At 28.9% G+C, this 17,447-nt stretch overlaps 1 protein-coding gene and 1 long non-coding RNA gene across 2 annotated transcripts; both read left to right on the forward strand.

Moving 5' to 3' along the window:
• Positions 1–445: 445 nt before the first annotated feature.
• LOC118073134 (uncharacterized) lies at positions 446–1,557 on the forward strand. The gene is made up of 3 exons (XR_004691077.1): positions 446–969; positions 1,056–1,175; positions 1,265–1,557. It is a non-coding gene; the product is annotated as an uncharacterized lncRNA (long non-coding RNA).
• Positions 1,558–10,317: 8,760 nt separating this feature from the next.
• Positions 10,318–14,992, forward strand: ich (zinc finger protein ichor). The gene is made up of 3 exons (XM_035093510.1): positions 10,318–10,378; positions 11,931–12,608; positions 12,690–14,992. Exons 1-3 carry the CDS (start codon positions 10,318–10,320, stop codon positions 14,417–14,419), a joined length of 2,469 nt encoding a protein of 822 aa, XP_034949401.1. The 3' UTR covers positions 14,420–14,992.
• The last annotated feature ends 2,455 nt before the right edge of the window (positions 14,993–17,447 follow it).

The following is a 17,447-nucleotide window of genomic DNA, read 5'->3' on the forward strand; positions in this document are numbered from 1 at the left end:
CCATTCATTATTCTAACTAAATAATAAAATATAAATTAATTTATAATAAATAATGAGCTTTTTTTCTATTATTTCCTATGATTGAATAAACAATTATGTATAGATTTGATTCAACAAGTCAATGACCCCTATTGATGAGGTCAAAGATTTCAGTAAGAAAAATATTTATTGAGCAAGGATTTGATCAATAGTGTGTTAAATGTCCTTCGTTTATTTCATATTTTTTTGTTTACTATTCCATTTTGACATAATTCTTTAATGCAATCAATCAACTTTACAATAACTCAACAAAGTCGATTTCATTTAAATATAAAGTTTGTAAGAATCTTTTACTATTTTATAGATAATTTATTAAAAAATAAATTATTATTCAAATAATTAATATGATTTATTGTTACTCCATTATTCTTGAAAGATGATACTGTATCTTCTGACGCATACTTTGTTTGTATTGAATAGTAAAAATTAAACGAAATAAAAGATGATAAAATTAAAGAGTTGATTAAAAATCAAAAGAAAAAGAAATACTACACCCGACCGATCTCAACACTCGCAGAGCATATTGTGACTTGGTGTGCTACTAACCTACAAACATACTTACCTATGTTATATACTATATAGTATACACTATACTGATTCCGATTTTGTTTGAACCGTCCTTATTACTTAAGTTAGTAATTGGGTATATTTTGGGATAAATCTTGTAATTTTGATTAATAATGTAAACAAATTATACTTCAAGTTTTTAGGTTATTTTTAACAAACGCTGTGTGACCATGTAATAACAGTATACTAAAACATATAAATCTTGTATTTATATTACTAATTAATGATATTTAATAGTAATTAAGTAACAAATTGAATTTACGAGGCCACTTACACACTTGAAGCATTTAGAATGATTCAAAACCATAGGGATGAATGTAACGGATCTCTTGGGCAACAGTTAGATACAGAGAGAAGGAATTTGTGAGTAGATTAGTGACAGTGGTTTATAATGGAACTAGTATCCATACAAATAAAGTTATAAGGGAATAAAATAACAAAAAGAAAAGGTGTTGTTTCATGTCTCATCGCACGTTCTGAAGCGCACTCTCCATCTCGATTGACCCACTTGGTAAACAGGACAAAACCATAGAGTTGAGTAGTCAAACTGGAAGGTGTAATGTACAAAAGTACAAATCTACTAATTTACATTATTTAAATTTATTATATTTTATTTTGTTTATAGTTAATAACCATTGTTATATATCATTGATTTCAGTACATGATCAATTATTGTGTTGGCACTTGGTCATCGCAAACAAAGTCCCGGTTTATTCGAATAAACCAAACTGGTAACTGTGTATATAGCTATCACACGACCCACTCTTGGTTTCGAACCGGATGTTAAATAGCGCAAAACAATAAAAAAAAATAACTCACTATTCTTTATTCTATTTATGATTATGTGAGTCTAAAATGTATCTTTATCATCAAATTATTGAGTAAAAGAAGATTTAACTTTAATAACATTCAGTTATTACATATGATATTAAAGATTAATACACCAATAAATGTTGCTACTTGTTTACAGAGTATTTTTGTAAAATATTCCTTTTATTTAATTATTACAATATCAAATTGTTCAGAAATTAAATTTAGATAATCATCAGTGGTATCTTTTCTTTAATCAGTTTTATTGTATATATATGTATATATGTGTTATGTATGTTATTCATGCCGCAATGTCATGGCTTTACTTTTTAGTAGCACGACCTCATTTTTATTTTAGTGGTCCACCAAGCATTTCCAGTGCACCTAAATCAGTTTGAGTTTCTCATATACTCTTAATTATATTTATTTGTGAGTGGGTCTTTTTAATTATTTACCATCATTGAATATTACTAAGCGAGTATTTTAGTTTATAACTTTCATTTGGCCCCAGGATAAGATATTTCATTATAATGCTGTTATTTTATATATATATATATATATATATATATATATATATATATATATATTTATAATATTATTACAACTACATATTATTATAACATAAATTAATAGAGTATTCATTTACACTTTACTATGGTTTTTGTCGATTATTTCCATTAAAAAACATAACTGATTAAAATCGAGAAAAGAGAGTACTTTATACAAGTTAAGTATGGTAGTGAATTGTGAATACCTGTGCTTGGAAAGCAGTAAAGTGCAAAGTCCTTGGCAAGGCCGTATGCACTGTAGTAACATATAGAGAAAATTTTCAATTAATTTTATCAAATAAATATTTCATCAATAATTTAATTTTTAAATAACTACTTTATTATAATAAATGATTTATCTTGAAAGTAATCTATTTGAAGTTATACCTGAAACATATTTTTTATTTCTATACCATTAAATTCTAATTTATAAATATATTCATTATTACTAATTAATTATATCAATTTAATTATTGTCATTATTACCTTTATATAACTAATTTGCAGTATTATTGTATCTTACACATATTTTGAGAAATATTACAAGATAAAATAAAAAATCATGGTAACTTTATTGCAAAAATATTTTTAAAATTTTTCGCCAATTAGAAGTGTGTTATAAAATAAATAAAACTGACATAAATCAAAAAATGATGTGACAGTAAGAGAACAGTAAAATTTTGTGTGACAATAGTACACTTGACCTCTAAACTATTTATTCATCAAGAAGTCAGTAACAAAGTCAAAAGACCTAACTTTTGAAGAATAACTTCTGTAGATATGATTTATTACTCATAAAGAACATAAATAATTCGAATTAGCAAGGTGCATAGGTCTGATGGCGTAAATGATGTGGCATAGATCCTATGACTTAGGACCAAGGTGGGCTAGCTCATCTCTTGGGGTCTCGAATAGCTTCCATCATATCCAGCAGAGCAAATGAGAGAGATTCTCACCTCTGACTAAGAATAAGTGAAAGAAAATTGAGAGGATCATAAATACAGAATAAAGATAAAGCCTGAGGAAGCTCGGCAGTGGTCACATCAATGCCCGCAAACTGTTCTTGGACAAGCCACTGTAAATTTTTGACGGTTAACTCACACAAATACGCAAGGTCTATCGATAGACATTTCCGTATTCTTTCTTCACAGATTTTAAAGTGGTCACAGGACACAAAGTTATATTTACGACTTCACCTTTCTTAATGTTGCTAAACTTCTTGTACCTGCACCCATTCCAATTGCTCCGACAAATTTAACAAGTTGACGTGTTTCTGAACAAAAGGATCCTCCAGCGGAACAAGAAAGATGAAAATATTATGAGTTTCGGTCTTGTGTATCAGAATAAAGTAAAAGAAGATGAAAAACGAAAGAAGAACCACATTTTTTCTCTTAAGGTAACAGTACAAAAGATTTCTGACATGCTTGTTAGACCACCTTGCCTCAGGTCACACCAATAAATCTGTAAATCGGTACAGATATCATTTATCGTCGAATATATTCTTAGTTTTTTCGATGTTCAACAAGTAATATCCAGTATGTTAGTCTGTAAAATTGATAATATAAGCCATTGATATAAATATTAAATACTATACTCCTGATGATACATAAAAATGAAAGCTCAGATGTTAAAAAAAAATAAAATATATTATTTTATATCTATCAATGACAAAAATATAAATGTAAATAATGAAAAAAAAACTGTCATCACTTTACCAGGACTTTTATCCTCTCACAGCGTATCAAATTTTTGGTACCAAATATTTGGAAATTTCTGTGCATGCCATGTAGAATAGCATTTTTTTGTGAGTACCATTCAGGTATGGTTTGACAAGGAAGATATGAAAACTGCAATTGGATGCGCCCTTTTAAGATGTAACCACTTTTCATGGACCACCGCTAGTAGATTTGTGGGCCCCATTGTGTGTTGTCCTTCAATAAGGTCCAAAAGTTTCTTCCGGGTTGTTAAAATTTTTCTGACCCTTTTTTTTAGTGCATTTTCTGATATATTTATTTATGGAATCGATTTTGTAGTTGGGTATATTTACTTTATTGTAATGTTAACAAAACATTACAATTCTTTCTTATAAATAATAAAATGATTTGTAAAAAAAATTATGGATATTTTTCTTAAACATTTTATTTAAAAAAAAAGAAAAATAAATAATGTAAATTTTATTGAAAAAATATATGTATATATATATGAATGTAGTTTGAATAAAGTTTAAATTATCATTAAAAAAATTTAAAAACCATAGATATTATTAGAAAACTTTCGGCTTATAAGTTGTTTTAAATTTTGGAATAAAGAATATTGAAATTTTTTTAAAAACTAGCACTTGATTTAGATTTTAAAAAAAGCGAAATATTTTAGAGTCAAAGCAATTTAGAGTCATTTCGTGATATTAATGTTGAAATTGAACTGATCTAATCATTTTGTCGTAAAAATGAACGTTTTTTTTTTAGTAATGAAAACTATGCATCATTAAATTAGAAATTTCGAAGCACAAGCATGAGTATACCCTAAATGTTATCTAGTGAAAGGAAAGTAAAAAACGTTTAACGAAATGTAAATACTAAAACATTCAAGAAATTTTAAACTTCCAAATACGTATTGAAGAGGAGAGGGGATAGATGTCCTATTAATTCTATCTTTATTACATTCATAAATGAAATACATTCCAAAATTTACTGTATAATATATTTTGAATAATAATTATCAGTATATCCGTGAGAATCTATGTGTCAATTTCCCTTGACTAAAAGCCATTTCCTTTCAAATAATTCTAGCTTTATGGCATGTTATCAATATCATGCAAAACATATTCTGTCACATGGGAGACACGTGTCAAAAGTCATTGTACAATTCGACACACACAAAGTATGTTCTGTTACAGAAATAATTTTCACTGTGAATAATGACTAAAAATTATTATAGATTGTAAATATTGTGAGTATTCATACATACATAACAATTGAAGAAGGACATAACTACCATTGGACGCGTGGCTGTTGTAAATCTACATACATACTTGCAACAAATGTTACTTTTCTCGTATTTTAAAAACATGTGATGTTGATTTTTTTACAACTGCAACAAAAATCTGTCTTATACTATCCTACATCTGTGAGGACAATTAAGTACTAGGAAAATAATATTAGGAAACAAAAATCAATGTTTCAAGTATCAACTAGGCATTTTATTGTTGTTGGATTATTTCATATAACTTAGATTTTTTTAGTAAAAATCTTCAATAGTATAACACAGCCATGAGCAAGTGGAGCTTCTTGAAGTCTCTGTGACTGAGTGCCTGGAATACTTAATATAATTTTCATTTTGGATCTTACTGTACGAGTATTCTTAATCTTAAAAGGGATTTTATCTTAAAAAAAGTAGCTCATGCCTGGTATAGAATTAACATTGAATGAAAGAAAAGTATGCATCTTGGTTTAGGCTATTTATTAGTAGTAATAAACTTATTGATAATATTGTAAAATATTTGTATGTCGCCATCTAATGACTATTAGACTAACGACAGTTTGTTAGTTAACGACGATTGCTTGACGATTAGATTGTTTATAGCAATGAGGGGAGAGTTTGTTTATCTCCAGTTTTTGACTGAGACTTGAGTTGATCGGATGTATTCTTTCTATTTAATTAATAGCTGTCAATCTTTAATAAACTTTTTCTTTATTTATTAATTTTCTGAAGTTATTATTTGGACTTATTTTACAATATGTATCCTAGTAGTCACTCCTGACGTCAGAATTTTCGTTAGACTTACGTCCGTCTGCTTTGGCAGACACATACGTCAATGATGAACTTAGGCTACATACGTGAGTCTTCCATCAGTCTTACGTTGATTTAGTTACTAGGGTATCTATTAAACCATAACGGTAGTTTAAATATGCGGGATATTGTAAAGGAACGATGCAGTTTTGCTTTTCACTATTTTTTTTCTCATTATGTAATGTTTAAATTTGAAATATATTTACATTTCATTGAATTAATATAGTTTAATAATAAAAATAATTTGAACATTTACACTTACATATTGAAGGTGAATTTTAGAAAAATAATATTTAATCTTTTATAAATTACAGATTTTTTATACTAAGCTACAAATTTCAGGTACAGGCAATTGAATAGATTTAACAACAGCTAAAATTTTTATATTTAACGAACAGAAATTTTTTATTATAGAACCTCAATAATTTGGGTAACCAGGCTTAGTCCACTTTCTCACCTGGACCATAATTGTTACCAACAAAATTTTTTCTAAAGTTCTATGTAGGCTACGTCTCAAATATATTCGACAGTTAACTCAAACTATATTTACTAAATTATAAAATTATTTATCTTATTCTTCAATCTATACTTCAATGGATTATAATTTAAGTAAATTGACATTTATTCACTGCAAATCTAAGTGTATTATTCTTGTAAATATTTTTAATATGCCAAGTCTGTTTAATATTAAAGTCCGTAAACAAACTATAGATTTTTCATACACTTTAGAAGGTTATTGTATTAACCAAAATTAAAGTTTAATCTTCAAAAATTTTTAAAGTGATAGCTAATTATTCAAAGAAATTAAGTTCCCTTTATCAATAAATTTCACTATTTAGTTTAGCAATAATAAATGTGTAAAGCTGAGTTAAAAGTTAGGTTAAACACTAAACCCAATGACACAAATAAACTCAGATTTCTTGTAAACAAAACGATCGACAATTTCATAATTTTGTAATAAATCAATTTCAATTTTAATTTAATATCATCAAATATTTTCATTTATCTTTAAATTTTAATAAATATAGGTTATCCCTATACTATACTATTAGTCGTCCAAGAACCTCCTTAAAATGTGTTTACAAATGATGTATAGTCTATTTATGGATATTTTACATTGAACAAACTATATGTGTGTTATTTTAACACGTTAATACGTGTTATTTTAACACGTTAAAATTTTACAAATTTATAAAATTGAAGGATTTTCAGTGGATTATTACAATAATTAAAAATAAAAAATGAATACATCTGGAATGAGTGAATTTGGATATTTAACTCAAATACGTATGAAAATAATAAAAAATATATGCGCTGCAATAGATACATACGTGTAATTTCAAGCGTAGACAATGACGACTCATATTAACTTTATGGTAGACGAGCATGACGAGGTATGTGCTGAAAGCGTAAGAGAATCCCTTTTGCTTAAATGTAAAGTCTGATGAACTAGTTACATCTAATACATTAGTATATGTTTTTAACACAAAGTACACAAGTATTGCTGTATGTAATAATTAACTGTGAAAGATTGCGGATAAAAATAGCCATAACAAAATTACAAAATCCATTATCGTCATGTTCAAATTTATACACACTTCTATATACATTTATATATAAATATATTACACATTATGACTTTACATTTATAATTACAGATAAAGTCAAAAAATGATAATCATTTGAAAATGTAGTGTAATTAGGGGATACATCAACAAAAGAACCGATATAATATTTGGTGTTATTTACAGATGACTCATAACGTCATACATGCTGTTAGTACTTAAAGTAACTTAAAGTAACATTTGCATAGAAAAACAATGATCGTGTATTAATTGATATCTTTTAAGCACTTCTCATTAGTAGATACAGTTTAATGATTGCTATTAGCTATTTTTCAACTTTGTTAATCGCTATGGTATCAAGTTATATATCATCTTTAACATGACTTTGATGTTTTCTGTTATAAAATTGTCAATCTCATTACTGAAAAATGTCCTGATGATTCATAAAACCATTAATTATGTTGAAAAGTCAAAAAAAACAAAAAAATATTTATCATTACATTTATGCAAGTATATGAGAAATATAAAAAAAAATTTGAATGCAGAATATTGTGAGATTTGAACTTATTAATGGATCAATAATTGGTTATTGAGCATGAAACTAAATGGAATGTTTATAGAGGTATGGTAAAAAAATGAAAAACATAGATAGTACATGGTGGTGGTGTTGATGGAAGATGCCGGTGGTATTCGTAATGCAAGTGGAAGGAGGCAACATCGCGACCAGGAAGAGAGGCTTCAGAGTTGAATTAAGAGGGTGGGGGACCCGCCTGTATGTCCGTCTGTATAGCCATGAGGCCTGACAAGAAGTAGGGGCCTCTGTCTGTTCAAACCTCATAAGGCCCAGCTCACAGTAAGGGCCCATAGGCCATCCAGTTCACGTCTTCGTCTACTTCTAGAAATTAGTCGCATTTCCCCTGCACTATAAATCGTCACTAAATCATACTTATCTTCGACTCCTCTATTTAATTGTTATTAACTGACATTTATAAACTATTTTAAAATTCATCGATTTTGAAGAGATTTTAATGCGAAAGAAAGTATTAAGAAATCAGTGAATTCACTATTTCAAATAAATAGTCAATATTTGACTGAAAAACATTCAACCATATGATTATTGTCAACAGTAAACGTGTTTATTGTCAATTGAAAATAATCAAGTGAATTGATAATAACAGTTGAAACAAGTGCTAATAGCTGAAACGTTGTTCGAATTCAAAATATAGTATTGAATTTTATTTGATGAATACGTTGTGGATAATAGTAAAATCTGGAAGTTTTGTATATCAGAAGACAGTTTATTTTCATTACACCTCTTCCTGATCGTGGATTTTCGTGTTATCGTGTGTGTTCGATACCACTAGTATATTCCATTATTTAGGGCATTATTCATGGGAATTACGACCAGGAAGAGGAGCATATAACAAGTCGAATCAAGTGACTGAATTAATCGGAACTGCAGTTTTATTGTGGATTTAATTGATAAGTGATTTTTACTGGTAAACAAATCATGTTGGTGATTAAAAAAGAATAAATGAGTCGGTAGTAATTGAATTGAAAAATATTTCTTTTGAATCACTGGTGACAGTGGATCTCGTTCAGTGGACTAATTTGTAAAAGGTGATCCTGCGGATAACAATACCACTCTGGATACCACGTTGCTCTTATGTAAGTAAATGAATACTATTTATTTGTTATTAAATTGAAAAAAATTACTTATTAAAACTGAAAATAAAAAAAAAAAATACAATAATAGATCAAATATATAATGGTAAATTTGAGAAATACATTATTCAATATCTAGTATCTATTTGAAAAATATTTATTTTTTCGTAAGATTTTGATAACAAATGAATATATGTAGGTATTTAAAGTGGGAAGGAAGTATTAGAGATTGGAGAAATGTTAAGACGAAAATTGTACGAGTAGTTGAGTGAGCAATAGTCGTATTCCTCACCACTACTACATCTTGATGTCGACGCGTGGTGTTCCGAGTGCGCTGCCTTGAGAGTAGGTCAGTGTACCACATTAACCGGTGTGCCAGTCATGATCAAAGAGAAGGGGGCTTCCGACTCGTCAGTTCCGCAAGTGGCTATATACATATAGCATAGATACAGCCTCCTGCCGTCTGCGGTAAGCTGATCAACCACCACCTCAGCAAAACCTGCTTCCAAATGTAGTCGTAATTTCACACCTCAATTTCTTTATTCATTTCATTGACTCTTTTACTGATTAATACTAGTCTTCTTATTATCAATTATTACATTTTAATATTACACATATTTATTTATTAAAAATGTTTCTAATTGATGTATTAAGATATGATATTTTAGTAATTTAAAAATAATACTTGTTATTTTTGATGTTTTTATAATTTCATGTATACGTTATACACAAGTCTTTAACCTTTACCTCAATTTTACAGTGTCGCACTTTCTCTGTTGACCAGGTCGCCCCTTCTCTTTTCTTTTCCTTCCTCATTGCAATCGATGCATATATTTATTTATTTTTTTTTTTTGTTCTCCTGTTATTCTGTAAAATATTCCAGTGTTGTGTATAGATATTCCTTTTTAATCTCATTTTTCGTATACAATGATAAACAATGTAAATGTAAATCATAATTCATATAAAAATTAACCAGTAAAATAGTAATCATCTATTGAACATAAAGTATAACACAATCTAGTCTATGCAACAGTACGAGCATTAAACTCTCTTTGATTCAGTGTTCTTTAAACGCACTTTATATTCTTTTCATTTTCTAATTAAAAAAGTAAAATGATCTATGGTCATTTTGATGTAAATGGGAAAGTACATAATAATATTTCGAAAATATTTGAAATAAATAAATGAATAGAGTATGATATTATAGTGGATATTCGTTTAGAGGATGATGATAATTAGGGTATAATAATAAGACGATTTATTTCACCAGCACATCTGGACTTGACATCAAATGTAGGTCGATATGGGTTGATTCGCACGCGCCATTTTTCGCAATGAAAAGGAAAGCAAACGTGAGCACAGCTCAATTGTGGGTGCAGGGACAAAGGGGACGGGGTATGAGTAACAAGCGCGTGAGTTGTATTATATATAGAGAAGCTTGCTATCCGTTGTCAAGTTAACGGTGCCTTGTTCTACTTATTGAGCCAGCAATTCCCCTCTGTCAGACTACTCTTCCGACTTGACTCTACCTATAGCTTACTACTGCATCACGTCTGCACAACCATGACGCACGTGCAGTATTTTGTATCACATTAAATGACTATACTGATGGACTTTTACCTATCATTATCCTATCAATATTTCTCTATCAAATATGTCTGGATTTCATGATTTACTCATGTATTTCATATATAATATATACTGTTATGTCATTTTTTTTCGACAAGTGGATTAATCTTTCCGTATTCATTGTAATTCACTGTGTTCTTCTTTTTCTTTTATTTTACTTATTGCAGATTGCAATCAGTTTGATGGTATGCTGAGTCACTTTCCTCTCGCGGAAGTGGGTCAGCTGCACAAATACTTGGATTACAGTTGTACAGATATAAAATGTAAAAACGATATTCAATTGTATTTGACAAATACCTTTTTTTTCATTATTCATATTAGTATTAGTAAACAATGAAAATATTTACATCATTTGCTACAATTAGAAATATTTCACTTTTTTTTTGGTTTTTTTATTTTATTTAAAATTTTGAAAATTATTTCTATCTATTTTTTGAGAGATTTGTTAATTTTATTTAAATATAATATGACTAGTTACAAAATTAATCAATTAACTAATTATATATTATATATTCATTTCAATCCTATTAATAAACAGCTTAAAAAGTTGTACCTTTACTTTGGTCCACTTAAACTCAGATGTATTCACTCCGACGCCACTGAATAATATAACGGTAAACAAGCAAACTGCGCGTCACGGCTACACAACTCAGTTTTCCATACCTCCACCAATCTTTTACACATTACTTTAGTTCAAGCTCTTAACAAGGACGGACTATAACCTGACGACAAGGACGGTGACCTGAGGGAAGGTTACTACTCATATACTACTTTGAATGAATAAATTGTTTCAACAACTTCATACTTGGTATAATACACTGCATCATTTTTCGGCGTACTTTAAAAAATTTTTTTTTATCGTCCTTTTATCATTTTTTAGCACCCTGTATATCAACATGTCCTTGATACAATATTCATTCAACTTTATCATGGTACTTAATGTTATATACGCGTACAACGTATTGCATAGTTTTTAGTAAAAATAAACACAATAATTTGTAAAATATATATTATAATTAATTAATAATAAAATAAAATTTAAAATGATCCAAGTGACAGTATTTGATCTGAGCAAGTGTAACTATTTGCTCAACTGTAACTGGAAGTAATGTTCTACTAACCTGGTTAGCTAGAACAAGTCTTTTTCTTTGTTGTACATAGAGAAATGAGTGTGTAACTGCAGTCATTTATTTATTTATTTACATATTCACATTTTTATATCTATAAAAATTACCTTACTTGGTATGATTGATTTTTTCAAAAGTTATTTTATTAAGAATAAACGTATAAATAGTTGGGAATTAATTGAATGTTCTAGGTCCTCGCGGCGCCGTTGGCGGTTGCAACACCCCCGGCAGTAGAGTGGATCCTTGGTGGAATCCTGGTTCCCTCTTTCCAACTGTTCCAACACCAGGGCCACCAAAAATTGAACACGACGAGGGATCACCAGGAGAAAATAATCAACAATTGTCTGAACAACAAAATCAAATTCGCAAAACACCAAGCCCTTCAATATCAAATCATCCACTATTGTCATCAACAATTCAACATCCAATTTATCAGCAATCAAATATTAATAACATTACCAGTAATAAAACGAATAATATTAATAACAACGATAGAAACAAAGAAAAAAGTAGAAGAAATTCTGATAATATAAACAGCATAAATAATAATAATAGTAATCAAGAAATAAACAAAAATTTGTGCTTTTCAAAACAATCGAATAATCTACTTTCCACGCTGCTTGCTCCAAAGTCTACAGATTCCTCGCATTTAACGCGAGGAGTCGATCATCCAACTGTTAGTAGTCGAACAGTTTTGTCGTCTCTTTTAAATACGACGTCCCCAAATTTAGTTGACTATACAAATACTCCTACCATATCAACACTAGTGGCTACAACAAGTGTTAAAGATTCTGAAGCACAAATTATTGATACCTCAATCGTATCACCGTCACCAGTATCATCTTCATCATCGCGAGATTCATTTATTGGTATAGTATCATCACTCAATGCTCGTATAAAATCGGAAAATTTATCCAGAAGCAGTCACATAGACGATTTATCAGTTACAGGTACTGGTTTTTGTGCATCTTTATTAAGTTCATTACTTTCAACTTCCAAAATTTCGACAACAAAAAGTATTGAAGACGTGAATAATAGCTCATCTATTGAACGATTACAACTTGATCAAGAACCTAAAGTTGAATATTCACTCAGTGGTTCATCACCACAACAAAACGTTTTAGACGTGTCAACAGAAGATCTAATAGCTACATCACCTTACAATATTATTAGTACCAGTATAGAATCAAAGTGTAACTTACCGAAAAATTTGATCAAAAATTCATCTGACGTAGTTGTATCGCCTTCATCCGAAATAACAATCGATATGAAGTATGAGACACAATCAGCACCGCCTACAGGGCCACCTCATTTGACAGCAGCTGGTGTAGAGCCACCTCATAGTAGTCAAACAAGTGGATTAGTTGTAGGAGCATCACCAACGGAGGTTGTAGGAGTTGATAGTTTATTATTACCATGGACTACAACAAGTACAGATTTTTTAGAACCGTCCGATGTAAAGCAAACTGCTGCAGGTATTCAAGATGCCTGGGACACACTTTTGTTAGGATCATCAGTTGGAGTAGCATCAGCACAGTCTCTAGCAGAATTGAAACCTCTTCCACCTTTCACAGGTTATACCGGTCATCTCAGTATAAATGGTATACCTGGTCATCACTATCATACTATAGCATCATCCGCAGAGCGACCATCAATGCAATCATCTTCTCCTACTCCTTCTTCTAATCAAGAATATTATGAATCTCCAGTTGTATCTTCTAGTACACCATGCCCTCAAGGAAACCAAAAATCTCAACAACAGCAACAACAATCACAACAGCAGCATCCCCATCATCATCATCATCATCACCACCATCACCATCAACATCATCATCAACATTCTCAACAAACTCAACAGCAACAACAACAACCTCAACAACAACAGCAACAGCAGCAGCAACAACAACAGTTACCACAGTCTACACAACAAGTTGACTATGATATTGAAGATATCGCTGAAATAATTGGCTCGGCAATCGCCGACACAACTGTACCTAGTGGAGGAGGAGGTAATGGTCCAGGTTCTGAACACGATCCCGATGGTTCTAGAGATTGGATTGATATCGCTGAATGGATTGATACTGAATGTTCACCAAAAACTCATGAAACAACGTCACCAAATCCATATTCTCAAATCTACAGCTCAACAAATCCCAACAGTCATTCACACCAGCATGGATCCACACTACAAAGTCTATTAACTACGGGTTATGCACCATTACTACAAGCAAGGCTTCAGGCTGGTAATACAGGTTTACAAAATACCTCATGCGGTGAAACACCATCGTCAACAAGTCCATATCCTCCAGTTAGTCCGCCAGGTCGCGTATCTACATCATGTAGTCCCGATCATTTACTTCATTCATCATTTGCTACTCCTTCTCATCCGCGAAAGCGATCACGTCCATCGCCAGGAAATCAAAATCCATCGAAAAAAAGTCCTGCAGCTGCGGCACTACCTTACGGCACAGAATCCGGTCTTATTAGTGGTAAAGAAAAACCTGTTCATAGATGTTCTATATGTAATAGGGGGTTTCTCAATAAAAGTAACATTAAAGTTCACTTGAGGACGCATACAGGTGAGAAACCATTTAGATGTGAGGTTTGTGGTAAAGCATTTCGACAAAAAGCTCACCTCATTAAACATCAACAAATTCATAAAAGGATTGGTCGAGATTAAATATGAATTAACAGTACAAGTGTACAAAAAATAATTATTATGTGCAGTAAATAATGAGCTTTATCCTTTTGAATATGTACCTAAAAAAGACGTTCATTATGAGCAATACAGTCAAGTCTCATTACTCTATTCAACTATTTATCTGTTCACTAATTGTGAATACAGCTCTGAAAGTTTCGTTCAAGTTGAATACTAGAAACTTGACTATATATATGACCATAAATATATGATAAAAGCATAGCAGAGTTCTTCATATTTTCATGTATCATACTGATGCAATTTGGTTTTAAAATATAAATCAAATAGACAAATAATTTTTTTTTATAATTATAGTAACATAATTTTACTATTCTATGCAACGAATATATATAAAAAATATTTCAGGGTATTTAACCTTGAAGTGAAACGTAAAAATTTGTATGTGCAGTGTATAATTATAATGGTACATTATAGCGTTAGAATGGAATTTTTTCAATGAATTAGGTGTGTATATATACATATACCACTATTTATATTAATAAAAATATATATTTTGCTATGGAACAATACTTTGATCATCACTAATAATATTTGAATTTCTGTACAATTTAAAAAAATTTTTTTTATCTTGTAAAGTATATTCGATAATTATAGGATATTTTTGAACATAATTAGCAATAATATTACATTTTTATAAAATTATGTTATAAAAAAAAAAGTACGATCTACCGTGATTGTGCTACAGTGTACCTAAAATCTTTATAATTTATAAAATTTTATTCAACTTTTTTTCTGATTATCTTTAAATTATTAAATTATTTTATTTAATTAAAAATAATAAATATTTGATTTCTACTTAATTACTTATTTGATTTTGGATTAATTATTTAAAACAAAAAATATTTTATACATCTCTTTTAATTATTTCATCTTGAAGAATGACCTATTTCTTTTAATTTCTTCTCTCGATACTTAATTTTATAACTTTCTTCTTTATAATAAATTAATGTATTGTACATTACAATATGAACATTCTTGAAAATTTTACAAGGATAAATAAATATATTTTTGAAAGTTGGTAAATTTACGTTTTAATAAATATATAATAAAATAGAATAAGAATTTTAACAGTACACCTACTTATTATCGTGGTGAATTGTGATGACGATAAAAATGATAATGATGATGATGATTAATATTATTATTTATATTATAAACGATACAATAATTATTTTTATCAATACTCTTAATATTTCTTTTTTATACTTGTATAAAGGATTCAATACAGGTTATTTATATTTTAATATAATAATACTATTATTATTTTTAGTCTATGTTAGTGCCGTTGCAATAACTTTTTCGTTTATTCTACTGATTATAATTTCACTATTTTTCACTTTCACTTGTGTTTTATTGTTATATTTATATAAATTATTTATTTTATTCTGTGTTTAAATTATTAAATAATTTCTTCTCTATTATTATTATGGTATTAAATAATAATAAGATACCTGAAAATAAGATAATATGAAGGCTGTGTTCTCTCCTTCCGAATGAAAAGGATGATCCACAGATCTCACACCTATGGAATGCTGTTAATATACATTTCATATCAATCGTATGTAATTGAAGGTATTTTTTCCAATATTTTTTTTTTTTTCATCAACGTCTCATACTGTTCCTTTCTTTCTATCTAATATACATATTTATTGAAAACTTTTTCGAAATAGTTGCAATCTTTTACAAATATTACTTATTTAAAAAAAAAATAAAGAAAGAAAATTACCAAAAAATTTTCTGTAAAAACATTAAGTAATTTATTGTATATGCATACTCAATTGTATTTAGCGTAGCTGGCTACGCAAATAATTATATATAATTTTAAAATTATTGCGTAAAATTATCATTAAAAAATGAACAAAATCGAAGAATAATGAAAATTATATATATATACATCATTCAAAACTAAATATTAATTTATTCCATTTATTTAGAAATGGCATCAAACAACTGTTGCAATGCTAGAAAATTACCACAATAAAACGATGTAGAGATATTTGTACTAAATTATTATTTTACAATACTTTACAAAAATAAAATAATAATAGTAATATCAATTAGTTATAAGAAACTACAGTATTGTATTTACTTATGCACTTAGTATAATTAAATACTAGAAATTTTATAATTTAAATATATATTTGTAAATTAATCTAATAAGAAACATCATCATCAAAGAAATAACTTTTTTACACTTGTTGATAGTACTTTCACCATTTTATTATTTTTATTTATAATCTTTGTTTTTTTTTTTTTTTTAATTTTTTAATAATTAATTTTATAAATGTTATTATGATAAACAATAATTATTTAATAATCACTGGCTAATGATTTTTTTTAACAATCATACTTCAATGACTCACATTCATACATTTGAAATTATCTCAAGAAAATCATTTTTCACTCCTAAACAAATATAATAAATAAATAACATAATGCAGTTAACTAACTTTTATTCTTTTATGGTATTAAAAATATAACAAGTATAAGAACGTGATGCGTCTGGTTATGTCGGTCAATGACCTCATTCTTTTCAACTCTATCAAAATATTGTGAAGTGAGATAAAATTCTTTGAGACACATATTTAAAATATACCATTTTATAATGAAATAAAAGAAATATTCAAATGATTAAATACAAAAATACTTAAAAATAATACTTTTAATACATTTTAATAACAAGGACATTGTTTGTGAGTTATATTAAAAACCATGAGTTAGTAGTATAGCTTAGCATGATGTAGATGTGTATACGTGATGATCATGCATAAGTTTTGTGAAGAAAGTCTTTCACTCGAAGAACCACTAACCACTAAAGTGAAAAATAAGAGAAGGGCAAAGTTAACGAAGCGTTGGCATTATAAACAGTATGTAACATATAAGTATACCAGTTTGTAATATACTTGGTTGGTACCATCAGGTACTACCACCCATGTGTTCTACTTAGATGGCACACTTAACTGATCGCTTCGTTTGGATCCTGCATACT

This window comes from Chelonus insularis, unplaced genomic scaffold (assembly GCF_013357705.1).
Source record: "Chelonus insularis isolate UGA/USDA-ARS -01 unplaced genomic scaffold, ASM1335770v1 scaffold_229_pilon, whole genome shotgun sequence".
In the NCBI taxonomy this organism is placed as follows: Eukaryota; Metazoa; Arthropoda; class Insecta; order Hymenoptera; family Braconidae; genus Chelonus; species Chelonus insularis.

What these genes read in the sequence shown, in the direction of transcription:
- ich (XM_035093510.1), top strand. Translation starts at nt 10,318, where the DNA reads ATGAAAAGGAAAGCAAACGTGAGCACAGCTCAATTGTGGGTGCAGGGA. An exon ending in GCAGGGACAAAGGGGACGGG is followed by an intron (nt 10,379 to 11,930) that starts GTATGAGTAACA and finishes TGAATGTTCTAG; the next exon opens with GTCCTCGCGGCGCCGTTGGC. An exon ending in ATCGCGAGATTCATTTATTG is followed by an intron (nt 12,609 to 12,689) that starts GTATAGTATCAT and finishes TATCAGTTACAG; the next exon opens with GTACTGGTTTTTGTGCATCT.